General features: G+C 41.7%; 1 protein-coding gene across 5 annotated transcripts in view; it reads left to right on the top strand.

Annotated features, from left to right (window-relative positions):
• The first annotated feature begins 4,476 nt into the window (after window positions 1–4,476).
• The window catches only part of sec31b (SEC31 homolog B, COPII coat complex component), a 93,764-nt gene continuing 73,384 nt past the window's right edge, over window positions 4,477–24,856 (top strand). For 4 of the 5 annotated variants that reach the window (XM_048616262.1, XM_048616265.1, XM_048616264.1 and 1 more), the window contains exons 1-4: window positions 4,477–4,576; window positions 15,616–15,709; window positions 16,806–16,929; window positions 17,431–17,617. In XM_048616262.1, coding sequence (XP_048472219.1) covers window positions 15,631–15,709; window positions 16,806–16,929; window positions 17,431–17,617 — 390 coding nt within the window. In that variant the 5' untranslated portion in view covers window positions 4,477–4,576; window positions 15,616–15,630. Of the gene's footprint in view, window positions 4,577–5,612; window positions 5,705–15,615; window positions 15,710–16,805; window positions 16,930–17,430; window positions 17,618–24,856 lie in introns of all 5 variants that reach the window. The other variant, XM_048616263.1, reaches the window with a different exon arrangement.

Raw genomic sequence — 24,856 nt, forward strand, 5'->3', positions numbered from 1 at the left:
TAGATACTTCAGTGCAGGTTTTAATAAATGAATTAGATTTCTCTGTTTTCTGTATTTATATTACTGCGCCATCATTAACCAACCTGTTCCTTTGCCCAGGAAATTTGTCTCTTAATCTGTTATAAACATCCCACTATTTTAAATGAACTTGTATCCATTGATCTGTACAGGTTCCAAGTTAAGTCAGATTTAATTAGCATTATTTTTAAATAAAATAACATCTTTAAGAAGACCAGTCTTTTAGATTGCATAAGATGTTAATTTGTTTATATATCACTATTTTTAAGCAACAAGTAGTCTGTATCTCTGGTATTTCAGCAGTGTATTCACACAGCACTCCATATTGGGGCAGGATACTGCTTGCTGTGAAATAGTGGCCTTCTAGAAAAGTGCATTTGTGAATTTCAAATATTGCATTGTATCAATCAACTTAACACTTACAGTGGTGGGTTAAGGTTGATTTAGGAGTGATATTAACCTCTGTAAATTGGAATTCTAACCTATCCTTGCTTTGAAGTCCTGGCATTTTGCCAAGTTCAGGCCAGTAGCTTGGTTTAAATATGAAAAAGACAGTGCTCAAGTTTAAATTTGTTTACTGAAAGAAAAATGTAAGAGGAAATCTTATTATCTGGATGTTTCCGTGGAAAAGTTGATCTATTTTCTTGCCCAGGATTTATCAAATCACCCTTCCACTTGGAACCTCGAGTAGCTTGACATCATCCAGGCCAAAGCAACCTGCTTGATTAGCACCCTATCTTATACCTTAATGTTGAGTTCCTTCACTGATATAGTGGCTACTGAGAATATCATTTCCAATATGCACTACAGCAACTCACCAAGGCTGCTTAGATGACATCTACTAAACCTTCAAACTCTACTTAAAAGAATAAGGATAGCAGTTACAAAGGGACACCACTACCTGCAAGTTCTCCTCCAAGCCACATGTCATTCTGACTTGAAAGTCCAACAACAAACATAATTTAACAATTAGAAAACAAACTGATCAAACTACCAGTTTTTCACACAGCTATAAGTAGTAATCTTATAATTTTATACTGTGGTTGGTTTGCTCGCTGAGCTGGTTTGTTAGTTTGCAGAAGTTTCATTACCCTGCTGGGTAAAATCATCAGTGCAGCCTCCGATGAAGAGCTGTTGTGTTTTCCTGCCTGATATTTAAACTCTGGGATCCGTTGGAGTTGATTACCTCATTTCCATTTTTTTCTTTGCAGTGGTGTATATAAGAAAAACCAGAAATGAGGTAATCAACTCCAACAGTTCCCAGAGTTTAAATAACAGGCAGGAAAACACAACAGCTCTTCATTGGACGCTGCACTGATGATGTTACCCAGCAGGGTAATGAAACATCTGCAAACTAACGAACCAGCTCGGTGAGCAAACCAACCACAGCATCCACAACCCGAGCTACAAATCTACTCAAGAACCTTATTATTTTATAGTATAAGTGTGTTGAAAGAAATCTGGATAGCCCCAAATTAATAAGCAAATAACAAACCAATAATGTGATGCTTCAGCATATCAAAACCTTTTTGTAGGACAGTCAAGACTTGACAATCATTTCTATTGTCACAATTGATGCACCACTGACAACCATATCTTTAATTTGACAGCTTTAGGCTGAGGTAGTTAATGTCTCTACCCTCTCATACACTTCTTAAATCCACCTCTGCCCTCATGTTTCATGTGTTCAGTGTCAGATTTTTTATGCTTAAGAAAGCATATAAGATACTTGCCTTTATTCGTCAATGCGTTGAATACAAGATTAAGGAGGTTGTGATTGATCTGTGTATGATATTATTTAGGCCACAGCTGAAGTATGTGTGCAGTTTTGGTCACCACACTGTAGGAAGGATGTGATTATATTAGAGAGTATGCAGAGAGAATTGCCAGGACGTCGCCTAGGCTGGAATAATTCAGCTATGAGATGAGATAGGCCGGGATTTTTGTTAGAGCAGAGAAGGCTGAGAGGGGGATCTGACTGAGGTGTACAAAATTACGAGGGCTATAGACTTGTTAGATAAGGTGAAATTGTCCCTTGGGTTCCTGTTTCTCGGGGTCACTTTTAACGAAAGACACAGGAGATTTAGAAGGGATTTGAGGATGTTTTTTACCCAGAGGATTGTGGCTCTTTTTTATTCATTCCCAGGATGTGAGTGTCACTGTCTAGGCCAGCATTTATTTCCCAACCCTAATTGGCCAGAGGGCAGTTAAGTATCAGCCACATTGCTGTGGGTCTGGAGTCACGTGTAGGCCAGACGAGGTAAGGACCGCAAGTTTTTCCCTACAGGACACTAATGGACTAGATGTGTTTTTTATTTCATGTCAATTGACAATGATTTCATGGTTATTAATAGACTCCTAATTCCAGATACTTATTGAATTCAAATTCCACCCTGCTCCTCAGAACATTACCGGACGATTATTCCACTAGGCCATCACCTCACTAATATCCGGAACTCACCGCCTCAAAGAGTGGTAGAGCCATGAGCCCCTCAAGACATTTAAGAACTATTTAGATGAATACTTGAATGCAATGCATACAAGACTACTGGCTAAGTCCTGGAAAATAGGATTGGAAAAGATGGATTTTTGATGACTGGCACGGACAGTGTGCTGAAGGGTTTCTTTCTTAGCTGTAAAAACTATGACAGGGAAAATTAGCCATTTGGATACAGAACTGGCTCGAAGGTAGAAGAGAGAGGGCGGTGGTGGAAGGTTGTTTTTCAGACTGGAGGCCTGTGACCAGTGGTGTGCCACAAGGATCAGTGCTGGGTCCACTGCTTTTTGTCTTTTATATAAATGATTTGGATATGAACATAAGAGGTATGGTTAGTAAATTTGCAGATGACACCAACATTCGGGGTATAGTGGACAGCAAAGAGGGTTACCTCAGAGTACAATGGGATCTTGATCAGCTGGGCCAACGGGATGAGGAGTACAAATGGAGTTCAATTTAAATAAATATGAGGTGCTGCATTTTGTAAAGGAAAATCAGTGCAGTACTTATACACATAATGGTAAGGTCCTGGGGAGTGTTACTAAATAAAGAGACCTTGGAGAGCAGGTTATTAGTTTGTTGAAAGTGGAGTCGCAGATACATAGGTTAGTGAAGGCAGCGTTTGGTATGCTTGCCTTTATGGATCAGTGTATTGAGCATAGGAGTTGGGAGGAATGTTGCAGCTGTACAGGACATTGGTTAGGTCGCTTTTGGAATGCTGCATGCAATTGTGGTCTCCCTGCTATAGGAAGGATGTTGTGAAACTTGAAAGGGTTCAGAAAAAATTTACAAGGATATTACCAGTGTTGAAGGGTTTGAGCTATAGGGAGAGGCTAAATAGGCTGGGGCTATTTTCCTTGGAGTATTGGAGGTTGAGAGGTGACCTTATAGAGGCTTGGATATGATAAATACACAAGGTCTTTTCCCCGGGGTGGGGGAGTCCAAAACTAGAGGGCATAGGTTTAAGGTGAGAAGGGAAAGATTTAAAAGGGCCCCAAGGGGCAACTTTTTCATGCAGAGAGTGGTGCATGTATGGAATGAGCTGGTAGAGGAAGTGATGGAGGCTGGTACAATCACAATATTTAAAAGGCATCTGGATGGGTATATGAATAGAGATAGTAGGAACTGCAGATGCTGGAGAATCTGAATAGTATATGAATAGTAAGGATTTAGAGTGATATGAGCCAAATGTTGGGAAATGGGATGAGATTAATTTAGGGTATCTGGTTGGCTTGGACAAGTTGGATCAATGGATCTGTTTCCTTGCTGTCCATCTCTATGGCTATGCTTACATGATGCATTGTGGAACTTTTGATTACCTCTTAGGTTATACATTTACATAAGATGCATGGTCTAATCAGTCTTTGTTCAGTTTATCTTGATCTTCCGGCTATCTTTCCTCATCTAACTCTACTATTAAAACACAGGGTAACCAACTGTACTAGATTTTAACTGGGCATCCTGAAATTGAAGCAGTTGTTCTGTATGTTGAGAGATAGTAGGCTGGTTTGTTTGTATTTAGGGTGCATGTGTCAAACTTCTTCCAAAGAGACACTTGCAGAAGGCGAGTCTCCCCTTCTGAACACCCTTGACTTTTTTGTTTGTTTGGGGCGGTGCTAATGGTGCTAATCACTCATCTTTATCAATATGGTAGAAGATAACGTTAGCTCACCGACTCTCATAGCGGTGCCTTCCTTTAGGAACAAAAATAGAAATAGCTGGAGAAACTCAGAATGTCTGTCAGCATCTGCGGTGAGAAAGCGGAGTTAACGTTTCAGATCCAGTGACCCTTCTTCGGAACTGCCTTTAGTAAGATGGCTACTCTCCACGCTTGACAAATTCCTTTAGAAAGATGGTGACAGGTCTCACATCACACTCGTCCCTGACTCCTTTACCAAGATGGCATCCAGGACCGATTTGGCCTGCCCTCTGATCACGTGTACCATTCCTAGAGGGTGAGTGCCAAGAGTTTTGGCGCCGGCGCAGTTGCCACGTCGCGGTGAGCACTGTGTGAGCGAGGATCGTGGCCGCCGCGGGATTTATAGGCAGCTTCCTCTGACGGTAAGCGGCAATGAGTCAGTGCTGGCCGATGGAGCCGGAGTTCAGGGGTTCCGCCATATAGTTTAGGTGCGGAGGAGGGAGTCATCACACTAGTCGGCGGAGCCTGAAGCTGTAGGCCCAGGCTCGAGGGAGGCTGCAGTCGAGCACCGTGTTCTGTGACAGCACGGCATTTGGGGGGGCGGTCAGGGAGGTCTGGCTGGATCCCTCTGTATCACCTCCCACTTCCTCTCTGACTGACCCGAGAGGCTTCAGTCTGCAGCCACCCTTTTGCACAGGGTTCCGTTTGCTTCAATGACTCGGCGCCCGCTTGCTGAAACCCACAACCACCTTTTAAAAACTCGACGTGGCCCAGGACCCGTCACCCCCATCCTTTCGTATTCTGCGGTTTAACTTGATCACTTGTTGCCTATGACCTATCCCACAGCAGGGCCTGCTCACCAGCAACACCCCTTCTTTTTGTTGATTCTCTTGGCTCCTAGTAACCCAGTGCTTCAGATTTAAAAGGCTCAACAATTTCTTCATCGGGTCCCCCCTGTGGCCTTGTCCACCCAATCTCCCTTGTTTCTGTGCCCCTCCCTGGCCCCCTTTCCATTTCTTTCTCCACCCCAACCTGCCTTTCTTGTTGACTGTGCCATCAGCTGTCTAAGCGCTCTGCCTGTCCACCCCTTTTTCCAATAAGGCTCGTTCAAGATGTCATTTTTTGACTCCGATGGTAGAGCACTTATTCCTGAGTCAGAAGATTGTGCCCTTAAATCTCTCTCCAGACACAATCTAGCATGGGACATCATATAATTCTGTGGCATATGGTATGCTTGCAGGTGCCATAATCTCCAATGAGACATTAAATTGAGTCCTTGTTTGCAATCTCAGTTGGAATCCTGGTGATTGGCCAACACATATCCTTCAACCAGTTCCCAAAACAAGTGAAATAAAAACAGAAATGCTAAAGAAATTCAGCAGGTCTAGTAGCATTTGTGGAGAGAAATAACTTAATGTTTTGCTTCCAATGACTTTTACATTGTTTCTCTCTCCACAGATGCTGCCAGACGTACTGAGTTGCTCCACCAATTTGCACTTCAGATCTCTGGCATCCACAATATTTTGCATTTACGCAGAACAAATGATTTGGTCAGTTATGTTGATGTGTGTGGAACTTTGTGGAAATTGTTGCCATATTTCTAACATTAGAATGCTTCAGAACTATTTAATTTGCTGTAAAATGTTTTGGATCCTGAATGAGGTGAAATCAAAACATGCATGAAAGCACTTATCAGGTTGGGGAGAGAAACAATTCATGTTTCAGATTGGTCATGTTTTCTTCAAGACTTTCATCTTCCTCGTTGAGACGTGTCCACATCCAACTGTTATGCTCATTCCTGGTGATGTACGGAGGGTTCATTTGGTCTAAACTACCTGTACAGACAATGTGAGACAACAAGGTGCAGGGCTGGATGAACACAGCAGGTCAAGCAGCATCATAGGAGCAGAGAGGCTGACGTTTCGGGCCTAGACCCTTCATCAGAAAAACCCTAACCCTATCTCTGTACAGACAATGTGTTTGTTGTGCCCCCTTACGTTTCCTGCTCAAATCTGTGAACACACTTTCCCTTCTGAGATGTTTTCTGTGCTCCCAATGACCTATTGAGATTTGTGTTCTCTTCCCAGGGTCAATGTCTCTGCTCTTTCCCCAGGGATTTGTCTGCAATCCCTGTGTTGACTCTTACCCTGACGATTGTGCCTACCTTCCTGTGAGGTGCCTTGTGACTTCTTTTCCTTGCTAGAGATTTTTCTGATGCTCCTTTAGTCTAAATCTCCTGTTTTTCAGCCTGCCCTCCTGGAGACTATGCTTGGGTTACAATCATTCTCTGAGCTGTTTTGTACTGTATTTAAGTGCACTCCATTGTTGTGCCTCAGATGTGGATTTCTGTTTTGCAAAGTGCCCTTATAAGATTTTGTTCATCACTGGATCATGAGGGTGTTTTGGGCAGCTGACATAAGAAAGTAAAGTCTCTATTCTAGTTTTGATCTAGCATTGCTTTGTTTGAATTATGGTTGATTTGTTTTTAGCAAGCAATAACTTGTATTTTGTTTAAATTGCTTAATGCAAATGACTGAAGTTGATTTTTTCCAACTTAAAATTATTTCAAATGAATAGTAGTTCTCTGCACAATGTATATTGATCACTCCATGATTGCAACATCTGTTTTGATTAGTTTTTGACTAATGTTTAATGACTAATTTTTGATCCCTTGACACAAAAGTCTTGCTGCTATTCCAGTGCAATGCTAAGAGTGTGTTGTGTTTAGAGGTGCTATCTTTCAGCTGAGATATTAACCTGAGGCCCAACGTGCATCTGTGCTTTCAAACAGATGTAAAACAGCAGTTCCAAAATGGGATGGGGCTGGTATGGGTGGTGAGGTGGTGTTGTGGAGACAATGAATGGTGTCATGAGCCCAGTGCTAACACTGTGTGCAGCAAGCTTAGCACCTGAGTCATTGATTCTGTTTAGCTGCACTTTATCCTCCCCTTGTTGAATGTTTTTTTTAATTGAATCTGACCTTGGCAGCCCAGTCACTGTTTTTGCCTTCCTCAACGCTGCTTAATGTCACATGCAGGACTGCTGCTCCACTCAGGCTTGCGCTGGCTGCCATCAGCTTACTTATTAGTGTTTGCAGGGGACACGAGGGGCTGATCACACTGTCTTTGGTTGGGGGAGAAAAGTGGGCTTGATTGTGTGGGTTCGGAAGGGAAGAGGGTTTGATGGTATGTGTGGTGCTGGATATGGGGAGAGAGAAGGGCTGATTACAGTGTGTGTTGGAGAGTGGAGAGGGTTCTCAGAAAACCTTCTGTCACTAGCAGAAATATCAGTGGATTAAACCAACATTTTTACAAAATAATTTAAATCTGCATTCTCATGCAGCATGTCATGTTAATTGTTGATCTATAAAATGTAAACTTTAATTATATTCTGTGTGTTAATATGCTACTTTTTTTAGTGTCATCTGGCATCACGTTAATTTCCAAGTGTTAAAAAGGGGTCATGTTGAAAAATAATTTGGGAAGATCTGAGGTAAAACCTCTCGATGGCACTATTGGAGAAAGGGCACGGGAATTTTCCCTGGGGTGCTGACCAATTTGTTCCCTTCAATTATCATTACCAAAACAGATTCACTGTCATTATTACATTGCTGTGGCCCTTTCTGTGTGCAAATTTGTTGACATGTTTTCTCATCTCATGAGTGACTGAACCTTAAAGTACCTCACAGGTTGGAAATTGCTCTGAAGTGTTTGGGGTTGTGAAAGGTGCAGTATAAATGCATTTTTTTCTTTGGTGCTGTGAAAAAAGTTTCCCCATTACAGTTGTAAAAATGCTTCTGGCAACCTCCTAGATCCTCGTTCTGTGGAGGTGATATTTTAGTTGTTCCTTGATGGGACTGTGTTAGATTGTGCTGGTTAGACTGAAACTCAAGACTGATTTTTATTTTAAATATACCTACTATGTTTCATGTACATGTGTTTTTTTTAAATTAATGTTGGCAAATTTCCAGGATAATCTGCTGCTTCCAGGGATATTCAAGTGTTATGGAGCAATTCTATACTGTAGTTGACATCTTTACAAAGTTATCAGAAAATACCTTTAGTTGTTCATTATGTAATAGTACATTTAGTGTATCAGTTGGGTTGGCTTAAATGTGGGGTGATTGTAAAATTTGTGCATTGTTTGGATGTTCTTTGCTATTGCCAGGTTGGTTCATTTTTGCAGCGGTGCTCAATTTTATCTAAAGAACTTTAAAAGGCATGTCAGGATCCTGGTATTTTTGCTCCATGTTCTTTGTAAGCATCCAGCTTGGAACCAGCAAACGTGGGCACCTCTGTTTAATTTTCTCTTGTGCGAATGGCAAAATTAGCCAGATGTCTTAAACCCTTCAAATACAACACAACTCAACTTTGCAAATTAGTATTAAGTTGTTAAGTACCAATTATTTAGCTGATTTTTCTTGGTCAGCCCCACATGCAGAATAATGCCATGGTCAGCTGGACGTTTTACTGATTTTATTAGAATGGTGGAGACAGGCGGTGGTTAAGATTATGATTGAAGAGTGTGGCAAGATTAACTCCAGACCAGGAAGGTGTTTAGTAGCAAGAAATGGCTTTCTCTCTCATGCATTTTTTGGACTTCATCGTAGTTAAATATCTACATATATTGTATTTATTTATAAAAATAAAAATGTTCATCAATGTCCCTTGCAGGACCTGTGTCACATTAACTTTCATGTACAGTTTTCTCCCCACCCTAATTAAAACTGGTTTCTCCACTTCCCACTCCTAACTAAAACTGGTTTTATTCATCTCTGCTATGTAGGCGCTTCTGTAACATGTCTTCTGCTGCTGTCAGATCTTTTGCCCCATCCTTAAGCTCTTAGCTCCTCCAGTGCCCTTCTACCCATCCTCCCCACGTCAACCTTACTTAAAACTCAAACTGGAGTCCTGCACTCTCATTGCCGATATGCTTCAGTGTGTCCATCTCAAAATTCGGGGTTTTCAAATATCTGGATGGCTTTTTCCCAATGTATTTTAATAACTTTAGCCTTGTACTTCTGCACTTTAACAATCTTGGCCAGCAGAGTTCGTTGACTAGTCACAGGTGTGGCAATGGTGACACTGTTCTAGCCATGTGCACTAATTTAGATAGAAATTGCCTTACACATTACAGGTGGATGTGTTTTTATTTATTTATCAGACATCTTCTAACATTATTATGTACATTGCAACCTGTCTCTTTTACCAGAGGTTGGGAATCTGGTATAAGTTAATTGCACATATATCTTAGGCAGGGCCTAGGTTTTTGTCTTAGGAGCTTACTTGGACCTCAGAATAATTACTCAGTTTTGCCTTGCACACTATGGTGTGCCAACCTCTCTTCTTCAATCATATCAGAGGGTGGATGACAGTACGTGTTATTCTGGATCAATTCATCGTTGATTTAGCTTGCATTCTCCTAGTTAGCTGCTAGTTGTTGCTCCTATCAATAATAGCTACTCACTCTATCCAATTTAATTGAGTACCCACACAACCAAAATCTGAAGCTTTCACCCATTATACACCATTCCAGCAAATGGCCAATCGCCATGAAAGTAAAGCATGCACCATGGTCAGCAAAAATTTTTGTCTCTGCCTTTCACCTTAATGTTTTAAAATGGATAAAATTCACATGCCCATGACATGTAAATGAGTATCTTGATCAGATGCCTGACCATGGTGTTTATTAAAGTACTTAATTTTTATTTTACAAATTACAAATGTAATTGTTATCCACATCTGGATTCCAAAGAAACCACATGTGGTTAATTAATAGGGAACATCCCTTCTATTCATCATTCATAACTGCCTTTTTAGTGGCAATGCTTTTGCTTTCTACAAGCCTGCTCTGTTCACCTTTTGTTATAACTTGCCTCAAAACTTCCTCATAACCCTCCTCCTTGATCACAATTTTAGTTCCTCCATATCCCTTTCATTTCCCATGCACAGAGAATGGAAGCAGGTTGGCCCCTTGAGCCTGCTCTGCCATTTAATATGGTCATGGCTGATCTACCTCAATGCCATTTTCCTGAACTACCTCCTTGATATCTTCAACACCTATAAATCATTGATCTCTGTCTTGAATATACTCACTGAGCCTCCACAGCCATCTGGAAAGAATTCCAAAGATTCGTAATCTTCTGAGTGATGACATTCCAACTCATCTCTTTCGTAAATGACCTGCTGTTATTCTGGGACTGTGGCCCCTGGTGCTACATTTTGTGGCCTACATTTCCTCATTTTAAAGGGCAAAGATGCTGTTTTCCTATCAGTGTGATGACAGAAAGCTTGTCATCCTCATTTTGAACATCAAAAATTTCAATTATCGTGGAGAAAAACAGCTTAAAAGGTTTTAAAATAATTTGAAACTTACAACTTTCTCTTATGGTTATGCTTTCCTCATTTCAGTGAAGTTGTTGTATTCATAATTGATTCAGAGGTTTACGCAAAATGTTTAGCTTTCTGTTTTTCTCCAATTATTTTGTTACCTAAACATTTGTACCTAATGAATAAATTCAAAGTTTGAGGCTGTAATGTTGAAGTGTGAGATAGACTATGTTTTACAAAAATGGTATCCAAGGTATTTGAAAACCCATGATGAGTAGGAATGTTATCACATAAAAGGTTTTAAAACTGCTAGTAAATAGTCAATCAGAAGGTGTCCTGTTGTATAAGGGTAGGAGTAGTAGGTTGTTTAGTTAAATAATACATTCTGCTGAAATTGTACGTGTGTGTTGATGAGTAAACATTTGAGCTTCAAAGGCAGATTGCTGTTCAAGGTAGATAGAAGAACTTTGTCTTGTCTAATATGAGCAAAGATAGACTGGACAGCCTCTCAAGCCCCTTCTGCACCAATGATTACAGCAATGGCTGATCATTAGCCTTAACACTTTCTGGCTTTCATGCTGCATCACTTGAGAGAACTAGTCATTCCTGAAAAACCAAAAATCTGTGTATCTGAACCCAAGTATGTCCACAACCCTCTGGATAGACAATTCTGAAGATTTTACAACCCTTGGACAAATTTCTCCTCACCTCAGTCCTAAGGAAGAATATGCCTCCCATCGAGGGAGTTCATTGAAAGATCATCAGACTGGTTTATGGGATGACGGGATGGCCCTATGAGAAGAGATTGAGGAGACTGGTCTGAATTCTTTGAAATTTAGCACAAGAGATGATCTAATAGAATCATACAAACATTTCTTGCAGGGTTCAACAGGGTAGATATAAGAAGGATGTTTCCCCTGGCTGGGGCTGTAAAACCAGAGAACATAGTGTCAGACTAAGACGTAAGCCATTTAGGACTGAGCCAAAGATTTTTTCAGTGAGGGTGAGTGAATATATAGAATATATATAGAATCCCTACAGTACGGAAACAGGCCCTTCGGCCCAACAAGTCCACACCGACCCTCGGGGTATTCCACCCAGACCCATCCCTGAACACTATGGGCAATTTAGCATGGCCAATCCACCTAGCCTGCACATCTTTGGATTGTGGGAGGAAACCGGAGCACCCAGAGGAAACCCACGCAGACACGGGGAGAATGTGCAGACTCCACACAGACAGTCACCCGAGGGTAAAATCGAACCTGGGCCCCTGGCGCTGTGAGGCAGCTGTGCTAACCACTGAGCCACCATGTCTTTGGAATTCTCTACCCAAGGAAGCTGTGGATGCTCAACCAATTACTATGTTTAAGACAGAGACTGATAAATTTCTAGATATTAAAGACATCAAGGGATATGGGAAAAGTGCAGGAAATGGTACCAAGATCATCTAGTTGAATGGCAGATGTGAGGTTCAATGGGCCATTTCCGATAGGCTAGCTTTGATCAGCAGCCTGATAATGGAGAGAATTACTTGTGTTCACCTACAACATCGCAGTACCAGCAAGGGGTGACTCAGCCCACTGGTACCTCTTCATTCCTTTCTATTCCAATTTCTGAGTTCCCATGGAAATGATTAGTGCCTTATTCTGAGACCATATCATTGTTCTAGATTCATCATCCAGATTCCCAACCAGAAGACCAAACCTACATGTAGCACTCCAGGTGTGGTCTCACCAAAACCCTGTACAATCTGTTAATTTGAAGAACATTTTAAGAGCCTTCAAATATTATGGCTGTGTGATATTGCATTTCTCTGGAAATTTAATTGTCTCACACATTCAAGAGTATAAAGTAACAGACGTTTCAATGCAGCATTGGACGTCATCAGGAATAAGTTAAAATGACGAACTCACTACCACATGGAGTATTTGAGGTGAAGAGGATAGTTGTATTTAAGGGGATGTCAAATTAGTACTTGTGGAAGGGAATAGAGGATTTGTTATTTGACTGTGAAGACTTGTTCAGTTGGACTAAATGGCCTGTCCCTATTCTGTTTTTTGCTGAAATGTTGATAAAAGTGAGATAATGTGAATCTCCTATTGTGTTGCACATAGTTAAATGATTTCATGTCGCATCCTGCTAGGCTGAGAATGTTGTACCATGCAAATTATAATGTTATGTTGCTTTTTGTAACTCAGTACTACTTTATTTAGTTTTCAAGAAGTGTTTTTCAATATTTGACATCTAGAATGTCATTAAAGATACAATATTGGAGGCAAAATTATAGGGGATGTCACAATGTTTTTGTCTCAGTTGGTAAAGAGTACAGTTCTGTTTATGGAAGAAGTACTTGTGTTACCTTCCCACTAAAGAACTGCTACTTTCAGCATTTCTATAGGCTAGCTTTGATCAGCAGCCTGATAATGGAGAGAATTACTTGTGTTCGCCTACAACATCGCAGTACCAGCAAGGTGACTCAGCCCACTGGTACCTCTTCATCCCTTATGCCATAAGTAGTGAGATAATTTGTATTGGAATGGAATTGACTTCAGCTGTGAAGATTTATCGTTGAAGTCAGCATGGCATCGTCTATTTGTTTGTCTATCTTATTGGGCCACTGATTCTTTTAAAATGATGGGCTTGCTCAAAGATACAACTGTACCAGTATTCTCTCAGTAATCCCTTGAGGAACTCCAAATTGCATCTTTTGGTTATTTCTGATCTTGTTAACAGTATCCTCTCAGTTGAAAAAGGAAGGCTTGCTCCAGGCCACAAGTTTGTTGCAGTTTCCATTGAGCCACTTAGTCTCTGTCCTCTCTGTTCTTTTTAGTTACCTGATTGCATACCCATAAAACAGTGATCAATATCAAATTAAGTGTCCCTGTGAAACTTTGCAGCCTATTTATTGACATTTATAAAGCAGTAAATGAACATATTTTAGCTCACTTTTTGGAATGAACAATGGCTTCCTGTGTCACCTCATGAATTTAAGTACTGCACAAGTAGTGGATGCTTATGTATGTGCTCAAGAGCTGGAACATAACCAACTTCGGGAAAAGTGGCTTTCTGCATCTTTTCTGCAGACAAAGTGTTTACATGAAGGCGGTGACCATTTAAGATACAAAGACATGAGCAAATGGAACTTGCAACCACTTTTCCATAAACACTTTCCCCCCAGCAGCATCAAAACCTCCCTGAAACTTCCTTTTGAGATTTGTTTTCAGGATATCTTGCTGGCCAATCTTCTGATTGCTCCCTCCACCACACTTAACCACCCTTGACTACACTTCGCGAAGCCAAAAGGTAGCTGAACTAATTTATTGCTGTTCTTGTGTGTATAAGTTCAAATTGCGGAAAAATGTAATAGTTGATATATTACAATGCTAAAGCTTTGTAAAAGCAATCAGTATGATGGTTATAGAATTTGTTCTTCTAGGCCCACTTGTGGCATTGTGGTAGTGTACCTACCCCTGGACCAGGAGGCCTGAGTTCAAGAAACATCTGCTCCAGAGATGTGTAATGACATTTCTGAACTGTTTGATTAGCAAAATAAAATTTGTTCTTTTGAACTTGAATTAGAATCTGCAGGGTGCACTTTGAACTACTTTACTCTTCTGGTGAAATAGTAATAGTTGCTGAGCTTGTAGCAGTGGTGGGAGAAATTTATTGCAGTCAGTTGAGAATATCACAGGAGTGTTAATGCTGCAACATCGGTATATTGACATAAGTGTGCATTTTTCCCCATAGTGTGCAACAAAATACGTGGTGACGAATGGGTGCTTCTACAAAATCCTGTTCACCAGAGCACTGAAACTGGGTTTGAGAGTTAGGAGCATAAACACCAGAGAGTCCAAGTTGTTCTGTCATTGGAAAAGTTTCAGTTGGTATTCTGTATGAGTGAAGTTCAGCAAAGCAAGTGGTTGCCAGGTTGTCCTCTGCTTACTGTGTCTCTGTAGAGATTGCCAAATCTGATAACAATGCAACCTGTACATTAAAGGCACTGAAGAGACTTGTATTTTTTAAACATGTCCTTGTATTCAAATTGTGATCTCTCAATAAGTGTCTTTTTTAGCTTGTTTATAAAGATTTTTCTCTCCTAAATGGTATTCCCTTGTTCACTCTTGAATATACAGATATCTCACTTGACTCTTGAAAGCTGATGAGTGTTTAACTTTCAGGAACTCACTCTCCAAACTTAATTTCTCTAGACATGTCTTTACATTGAAATGAAATTATTGTGACCAAGTTAAGAGGGGTGAACTGACCCCTTTCTCAACTCCAGTCTTGAGCTGGTGACAACAGAGTTTGAATTTGAAAGGGAGGCGACATTGCCAAATTAATTAATAATTACACTGCTGAGTAGAAGTTGGTCTAAGATAAGTCAGCCAATTACCTAGATTAAAAACAAAGTTTTATTTCATACACTCCAGCAAAGTTGCAGAAATCTTTAAATGTTTAATAGCTGCTAGATGTAGGGTTTCTCATTGGAACAGTCTTGTATAATAATTTTATCTTCTCCACCGAGTGGGGTTGATTCAGATTTCTCCCTTAATGGTTGCAACAGTAAAGTCTTATGGTGAGTTTTCAACTCATAGCATTTGAGGAAAAATTTCTGAGAGATCGAGGGAGCAAGACGTTTGCCCCTTGGCAGTTTCCCTCTATATTCTTCGTTCAAATCCAGTATGTTTTTCATCTGACCTCACCCTTGATGTCACTGCCAAGCAGATTGTGCTAACCTCAAATGCAACATTTTAGCTGTAATACCAGTGTCCTTTTGCTTTGAAAAGTATTCTTTTTAAAAAAAACTTTCAATATATTCAGTTGATGATCTACATTTAAATGCATGCACCCAGCTAATGACATTTTAAGTTCATATTTTATATAACACCTCTTTATAATGAAAGGCTAGTTCTGAAACTATACTGGATTTTCCAGTTCATAAAATCTTCCATAAGTAGCTGAAGCAAAATACTGGAGATGTCAAAAATCTGAAATAAATGTGGGAGAGGCTGGTACTTGCAGCATCATGGTGAGAGAAACACTTAATGCTTGGAATCGCTGACTCTTCATCGGAACATTGTGTGCCGTTTCTCATCAGACAGTTTTTAATGATCGCTATGATTTGTTCATAGGGTCAATAAGAAAACATGAAGCTCAAGGAGATTGAGAGGACGGCCATTCAGTCCTGGAGTCCTGCTTCTCACCATCCACTCTATTTGGCTACAGGTAACTTCAGACAATTCATCTAAACTGTGATATTCTAATAAACTGTTTCTACTTTGGTATGAGTATTAATCATCAATAATTATTATGGTTATTGAAGTGAAATGTATGCTTAATGTCTTTGTATGGAATAATGCTTTAAGAAACAACACTTGCTTTATTTATACTTTATATGAATTTCCAAGATAATTTTTGAAGTACATAATTAGGAGAAAGTGAGATTATGCGTGAGAAAATGGGTCCCCTTTCCAACTGATTACTCTTCATTAATATCAGTTGTTCCAGACACAGTGTGAAGTTCTGTTTTCCCCAGCAATGTGCCTCAGCATCAATATCAGATGGATAACCACTGTTGTATGAGTGTTATGTTACCAATTCCTTTTATAGCCTTTTCCTCCCTTAAGGTGACAAGTTGTGGACCGTTCAGTGCCACTCCAATCATTGGAAATTGAACCTGGACCCAGTCTAAACCTGCTTTGTGCTGGGTTCATACAACCAGAACTGAAGTTTACCCTTATATACTGAGCTGAATTGAATACACCCTTTAGGTATGGAAGGATTTTGTGCATTGTATAATGCCAGATGACTTAGTTTTAAATCGCTTTTCAGCCCAATGTTGAAAGTCCCCTAGTGATGTAAAAGACACAAAATATAGGAGCAGAGTAGACAATTTGGCCCAACAAACCTTCTCTGCTGTTCAAATTGCTCATCGTCAAACTTGGGCTTAGAATCCACCTTCCAGCCTCCTCCACATATCCCTTGATTCCCCGACACACCATTGATCTATTTATCTCATCCTTAAAGGTATTCTATGGTGGAGCATCCACAACCCTTCAGGGAAGAGAATTCCATAAATGCTTGAGTGAAGTAACTTCTTCTCATCTCAGTCTTAAATAATTGGCCTCTTATCCTAAGGCTGTCCTCACCGCTTTTGTTTCTGCTGATCGAGGAATCTAGCTCTCAATATCAACCGTTACAAGTCTCATGCCATTTATTAAACTGCCCTGTGTCGTTAGTACAGTAATGTTAGTGGATGATTACATAAACATGTAAATTATTATTGAAGCATAGGTTGCATCTTCTTTATTTTGCACTGCAGGTACTTCAGCTCAACAGTTGGATGCTACTTTCAGCACAAGTGCAGCATTGGAGATCTATGAGCTAGATTTTTCAGATCCTTCACTGGATGCAAAATTGCGAGGCAGCTTACCTGCTACCAGTAGGTGAGTGCTTGATGCATGTGCCTAAACACATGGTAAAATGAAAGGCTGACAGCTTATTTTGTAATTGTCTGAACATTTATATAAGCAACTGAAGTTAGGATTCATGGGATAACTTGTATTTATTACCGGTAAAATGTATGTGTGAACATTCCTATTTAGGGTATATTGTTACATTTTTTTTCTTATATTGTGTGGAAATGTAGGTCCTTATTCAACCTAGAGAGCTAATGACCTCTTGTCTAAAAGAAGTTACTTGCATCTCCCTTAAAAGGAGAAAAGGAAGGAAAATTTGAAGAGCTGTCAACTGCATCGTTGTTTAGTGCTCACTTGGAACAATATAACATAACTATATTGACCAGTCTCCTAAGTGAATCCATATTTTGGAAATGGTATGTGGCCAGGGTGGAGTAACGAGGATGGAGGGCAAAAGTTGTTTAATCATTGAATTTTTGGTTTTCCTTTTGGGAAAGAGAAGTAAATCATGTGTGGTACCTGTTACAGATTTCACAAGCTGATCTGGAGCAACCATGGCACAAGCTCTAATGGAGTCATAGCAGCAGGAGGAGATACAGGAACCATCACCCTTTACAGTGCGGAGCAGATTCTTGCATTGGGAAATGATCCTATCATTGGCCAGAGTGAGAAGCATGCAGGTCCTGTTCGAGGACTGGATTTTAATCCCTTCCAGGTATTGAGATTACATTTCCTTTTGCAAGCAATTTCACTTAAGCAAATTCTGAATGATCATCTACATTGTTCTACGAGGTAAAGGGTATTATTTCCCTTTGTGAAAGTTTGGCTAAAAGTAATGTCTTGACATATTTCAATGACGGGGAACTTCAGTTACATAGTTTCTACAAGTTGGGAATACAAGGGGCCTCCAGTTTACAAATATCTGACTTCCAAATGCCTGATACTTACGAACACAATCCCACCCATGGTTATAATTTCAAAGACCTGGCATATGAACATTTCTTGTACTTACAAACAGTTGTTTTACATTGTCCTGCATTGTATTCCGACTTGTGTACAATTCAACTTGTGAATGGACTCAAGAAAGGAACGCGTTTGCAACCTGTGTCCTCCCCGGAAAGGGGAAGGTTAAGAAGAAGAATAATAGAGGTATTCAAAATCATGGCAGCTGGACAGAGTAGGGAGAGGTAAATCCTTCCCACTAGTGCCCACTAATGGATTGGCCATGCTAAATTGTGCTGTGGTGTCCAGGGATCTGCAAGCTAGGTGGATTAGCCATTGTGGATGCAGGTTTACGGGGTGTTATGAACCAGACCAAACCCCCCCCCAAAATCTATCAAGGAGATAGCCTAGACTCTTTTATTTAAAGGCAAGTGTAAGGAACTAGGTTTCAGGTGTGATTTGATTGGTACAATCATTAGGCTTTAAGAAAAGCACACTTTATTCTTGCAACGGTCAAAAGGCAAACCAAAAAAAGAAGAATTGGCATAACTTTAACTCTATTGCAATACTTAACAATATTATATACTATTTAACTACTCAGTATCAACTGTTCAAATATCCCATAAGCACACCCTCGGCAAAGGCAAATTGAGTAAAACAGATTTTCCTCGCGTGCTATCTCTTCTCCAATCCAGGAGAAAGGAACACTGAAAGAAGCAATCTAGCAGCAGAGAAGAACCCAAGCTTTTTGCTGCAGCCAAGGGAGAGAGCTGTATCTAACAGCCAGCTCCAAACACCAGCTGAAATCAAAACTAAAATCCTGGGTCTGTGAAAGCCCGACCCCACTCACTTATGCTTCTTTTGAAGTCTCTTCTGAGGTAGAATTGACCTGTATAAGAAGGACAGATTGCACCTGAATTGGATGGGGACTAATATACTGGCAGAGAAATTTGCTAGAGCTGTTCGGGAGCAGCGGGTACCCAGGGAGATAGTGAGGAATGAGATCAGTCTGAGACTGGCACTGGTGGGAAAAGGAGCAAGTCTAATGGTCAGGGTGGGGAGGAATAAAGCAGAAAACGGGGTAGGAGTGATAAATTAAACTGTGTTTATATCAATGCAAGAGGCCTAACAGGTAAGGCCTGGTGAACTCAGGGCATGGTTGGGGACATGGGACTGGCATTTCACAGCAATTACAGAGAGGTGGTTGAGGGATGGACAGGACTGGCGGCTTAATGTTCCAGGGTATAGATGCTTAGGAAAGATAGAAAGGCGGGGGGAACGGCAAGAGAGGACGAGGAGTGTTGTTTTTGATTAGGGATAACATTATGGCTATACTTAGGGAGGATATTCCTGGCAGTAAATCCATGCAAGTTATTTGGGTGGAACTGAGTAGTAAGAAAGGATGATCACCTTATTGGGATTGTATTATAGACCCCCCCGACAGTCAGCAGGAAATTGAGAAACAAACTTGTAAGGAGATCTCAGTAATCTGTAAGAATAATAGGGTGGTTATGGTAGGGAATTTTAACTTTCAAGACATAGACTGGGATTGCCATAGTGTTAAGGGCTTGGATGAAAATGAATTTAAGTGTTACAAGAACATTTTCTGATTCAGTATGTGGATGTACCTACTAGAGAAGTTGCAGAACTTGACCGACTCTTGGTAAGTAAGGAGGGCAGGTGACTGAGGTGTCAGTGGGAGAGCACCTTGGGGCCAGCGACCATAATTTTATTAGTTTTAAAAAAGTGTTGAAAAAGGATAGACCGGATCTAAAAGTTAAAGTTCTAAATTGGAGAAAGGCCAATTTTGACAGCATTAGGCAAGGACTTTCAAAAGTTGATTGGGGGGTAGATGTTTGCAGGTAAAGGGATTGCCGGAAAATGGGAGGCCTTTAAAAATGAGATAACAAGAGTCCAGGGACAGTATGTTCCTGTTAGGGTGAAGGCAGTGCTGGTGGGTGTAGGGAATTAGAGGATGATTAGAGAAATCAAGGTTTTGGTCAAGAATAAGAAAGAAGCATGTGTCAGGTACAGACCGCAGAGATCAAGTGAATCCAAAGAAGAGTGTAAAGCCAGTAGGAGTATATTTAAGAGGAAAATCACAAGGGCAAAAATGGGACATGAGATAGCTTTGGCAAATAGGGTTAAGGAGAATCCAAAGGGATTCTACAAATACATTAAGGCAAAAAGGGTAACTGGGGAGAGAATAGGGCTCCTTAAAGAACAGCAAGACCACCTACGTGTGGAACTGCAGGAGATGGGGGAGATACTAAATGAGTAATTTGCGTCAGTATTTACATTGGAGAAGAATATGGAAGATATAGAATGTGGAGAAGTAGATAGCGACATCTTAGAAGATGTCCATAGTATGGATGAGGAGGTGCTGGACGTCTTAAAATACATAAAAGTGGCTAAATCTCCGGAACCTGATCAGGTGTACCCTAGCACTCTGGGGAGCTAGGGAAGTGATTACAGGACCCCTTGCTGAGATATTTGTATCATTGATGGCCACAGGTGAGGTGCCGGAAGACTGGAATTTAGCTAACCTGGTGCCACTATTTAGGAAGATGGTAAGGAAAAGCCAGGGAACTATAGACCAGTGAGCCTGACATCGGTGGTCGGTAAGTTGTTGGAGGGAACCCTGAGAGACAGAATTTACATGTATTTGGAACGGCAAGGGCTGTTTAGGGATGGTTAACATGGCTTTGTGCATGGGAAATCGAGTCTCATTAAGTTGATCGAGTTTTTTGAAGAAGTAACAAAGAGGATTGATGAGGGCAGAGTGGTGGACGCAATCCTTATGGACGTTAATAAGGCTTTCAACAAGGTTCCTCATGGTAGACTTGTTAGCAAGGTTAGGTCACTTGGTACACGGGGGAACTAGCCATTTGGATACAGAACTGGCTGGACGGTAGAAGACAGAGGATGGTGGTGGAGGGTTACTTATCAGATTGGAGGCCTGTGACCAGCAGTGTGCTACAAGGATCGGTGCTGGGTCCACTGCTTTTTGTCATTTATATCAGTGACTTGGATGTGAACATAGGAGGTATGATTAGTAAATTTGCAAATGACACAAAAATTGGAGGTGTAGCGGGCAGCAAAGGAGGTTATCTCTGAATACAACAGGATCTTGATGGGCCAATGGGCTGAGGTGTGGCAGATGGAATTTAATTTCGAGAAGCGTGAGGTGCTGCATTTTGGAAAGGCAAATCAATGCAGGACTTATACACTTAATGGTAAGGTTGTGGGGAGTGTTGCTGAACAAGGTGACCTTGGAGAGCTCGTTCATATTTCCTTAAAAGTGGAGTCGCAGGTAGATAGGATAGTGAAGGAGACGTTTGGTATGCTTGCCTTTATTGGTCAGTGTATTGAGTATAGGAGTTGGGAGGTCATGTTGCAGCTGTACAAGACATTAGTTAGGCCATGTTTGGAACACTGTGCAATTCTGGCCTTGCTGCTATAGGAAGGATATTGTGAAACTTGAAAGGGCTCAAAAGATTTAGAAGGATGTTGCTGAATAGGCTGGGGCTCTTTTCACTGCAGTGCTGGAGGCTGAGGGGTGACCTTATAGAGGTTTATAAAATCATGAGGGGCATGGATATGGTAAATAGACAAGGTCTTTTCCCCAAGGTGGGGGAGTCCAAAACTAGAGAGCATAGATTTAAGGTGAGAGGGGAAAGATTTAAAAGGGTCCTATGGGGCAGCTTTTTCACGCAGAGGGTGGTGTGTGTATGGAATGCGCTGCCAGAGGAAGTGGTGGAGGTTGGTACAATTGGACTTGTTGGGCTGAAGGGCCTGTTTCCACACTGTAGGGATGCTAAGAAGAAGAAGATACAACATTTAAAAGGCATCTGGATTGATAATGAATAGGAAGGGTTTAGAGGGATATGGCCAAATGCTGGCAAATGGGACTAGATTTATCCAGGATACTGGGTCGGCATGGACAAGTTGGACCAAAGATTTTGTTTCTGTGCTGTACATCTCTATGACTCAAGGAGCTCAGAAGTTGTTTACCAACTGCTTTTGAAGCAGACGTTGTAGTACCACTGTCACAACAACTTCTTGCAAGAGAAACAGCACAGTAAAGGCACAGTACCATCATACTGGATAGGGTGGGTCTGGTTGGGATGCTGAGGTTGGTGCAGAGTCAATTGGCCTGCACTGTAGGGATTCTATGAATCTATGATATTAAAATATTACTCCGAGTTCCTAACATTTGTAGGATCTTTTAGCAACATTGCATAAGGCTAACAGGGATCATTAGTTTAAAAAACCTAGTCTAAGCTAAGATATAACGGTGTGTGGAGCTGGAGCAATACTGCAGGCCAGGCAGCATCAGAGGAGCAGGAAAGTTGATGTTTCGGGTGGGGACCCTTCTTCAGAAATGAGGGGTTGGTAAGGGAACTCAGAAATAAATAGAGAGGTGGGGTGGGGCTGGGGAAGGTAGGTGGGATGGTGATAGGTGAGTGCAGGTAGGGAGTGGTGGGGATTAGTCAGTGAGGTGGGAGGAGCGGATAGGTGGCAGAGAAGATGGACAGGTTGTGTCAGGTCAAGGAGGCGGAGATGAGAGGGAGGGTTGGTCATTGGATGAGGCTGGGGGTGGGGAGATTTTGCAACTGGTAAAATCCACATTGAGACCACTGGGCTGTAGGCTCCCACGGCGAAATATGAGATGCTCTTCCTCCAGTTTCCGGATGGCGTCATTGTGACACTGGAGGCGGCCCAGGATGGACGTCACACATGGAATGGGAGGGGGTGTTGAAATGGTTCGCAACCGGAAGGTGTTGTCGTTTGTCGCAAGCAGAGCGCAGGTGCTCTACAAAGCGGTCTCTGAGCCTCCGTTTGGTCTCAACAATGTAGAGCAGGCCACATCGGGAGCAGCAGATGCAATAGACCATATTGACAGATGTGCAGGTGAACCTCTGTCTCATGTGGAAAGTTTGTTTGGTGCCTTGAATGGAGGGGAGGGGGAGGTGTAGGGGCAGGTATAGCACTTCCTGCATTTGCAGGGAAAGGTGCCGGGGTTGGTAGGGCTAGTGTGGAGTATGGAGTGGACGAGGGAGTCGTGGAGAGAGTGGTCTCTACGAAAGGCAGATAGGGTGGGTCTGGTTGGGATGCTGAGGTTGGTGCAGTCAATTGGCCTGCACTGTAGGGATTCTATGAATAGGGTTGGGGAGGGAAATATATCTTCGATTGTAGGTGATGGAAGTGGCGGAGAATGATACGTTGAATCCGGAGGTTGGTGGGATATGTGAGGACAAGGGGGATTCTATCTTTGTTTTTGTTGGGGGGAGGGGATGTGAGGGCAGAGGTGCGGGAAACGCAAGAGATGCGGTCGAGAGCATTTTTGACCACTGAATGGGGGGGGATGTTGCAGTCCTTGAAGTAAGAGGACATCTGGGATGTTCGGGAGTGGGACACCCCATCTTGGGAGCAGACCCGGTGGAGAAATTGGGAGTAGGGGATTGCATTCTTGCAGGAAGGCTTCCCTAGCCCCAACCCCTCCTCTCTGTATTTATGTCTGAGCTCCCTTCCCCCCACCATCCCCATTTCTGAGGATGGGTCCTGACTCAAAACGTCCACTTTCTTGCTCCTCTGATGCTGCCTGGCCTGCTGTGTTCTTCTAGCTCCACACTGTGTTATCTTTGACTCCAGCATCTGCAGTTCTTATTATCTCTGAATAGTTTAAACTAATAATCTCACTTGACCGATATCATGTTTTCTGACCATAAATTTCTTGGCAAGGAATGTTGGTGCTGTGAAATGGAACTCTCCCTGTTTCAGGCACAGTACTAACGCAATCACTGCCATGTTAGGCATAATACAGGCTTAAAGACAAAGCTTTCTACTTGTTCGATCAATATCACTCAGTCCAAACCTCAAGAAATCATCAGAATCACTTTTCCACTGCAGCAATCTTGCAGCCTTTCCCAAAGAGAGTGAATTCATTTTGAATTAGGGATGTTTTGCTGAAGGTCAGTCCCCACCACGATCTCGATTGAAATGGCCCAAAGTACTTTCACGTTTTATGCCCTGACAGCCAGCAAATGTTGGATAGCTGCATTGATCTGGAATTGTGCGCAGGTCTATCAAAATGGAAACTATTTTCACTGCTCCACTGTTGTAAAGTAATTTCCAAATACTGCGATGTTAAATCTAAAAGATGCACTGCAGAAATTTATCATGGCTTCTTACAGAATACCTTCCAAACCTATGAGCACTACATCTAGATTGGCAAGGGCAGCAGATGAATGAAAGTTCTTTTCCAAGCCATTCACCATTATGACTTGGAAATATATTGCTCTTCCTTCACTGCTACTGGGTCAGAATCCTGGAACTGCATCCCTAACAGCTGGTGTAGCCATACCAAATGGACTGCAGCAGTCGGCATGGAGGCTCGGTGGTTAGCACTGCTGCCTCACAGCGTCAGATACCTGGGTTCGATTCCACCCTCGGGTGACTGTCTGTGTGGAGTTTGCACATTCTCCCCGTGTTTGCGTGGGTTTCCTCTGGGTGCTCCAGTTTCCTCCCACAGTCCAAAGATCTACAAGTTGAGTGGATTGGCCATGGGAAATGCAGGGTTATAGGGATAGGGTGAGGGTGGGTGTGGGTGGGTGTGGGTGGGGAACTCTTCATTTGGTGTGGGCTCATTGGGTTGAATGGCCTACTTCCAAACTGTAGGGATTCTAAATCTAAATGTTCTAAATCTATATCAGTCTCAAGTTCAATTAGGGTTCAGCAATAAGCGTGGATCCAGCCATTAAAGCCCACATCTGTGAATAAATTTTTTAAAATGAGCAAGAGAAAGCCATTGGTATAATCCTAGGCCCTTTAAGGATCTATGGCAGTGTTATTGATGTGACTTTCAGTGTTAAGGTTGTAAAAGGAACTTCTGATAGATACCAGGCCTTCTAAACCTGTGATCTACCACCTAGAAGAACGGGGGTAGCAGGCGCATGGGAACACCACCACATTTATCCCTACAAGTCTCGCAATATTCTGCCTTGGCAAT

This window comes from Rhincodon typus, chromosome 34, assembly GCF_021869965.1.
Source record: "Rhincodon typus isolate 14 chromosome 34, sRhiTyp1.1, whole genome shotgun sequence".
NCBI lineage: Eukaryota > Metazoa > Chordata > Chondrichthyes > Orectolobiformes > Rhincodontidae > Rhincodon > Rhincodon typus.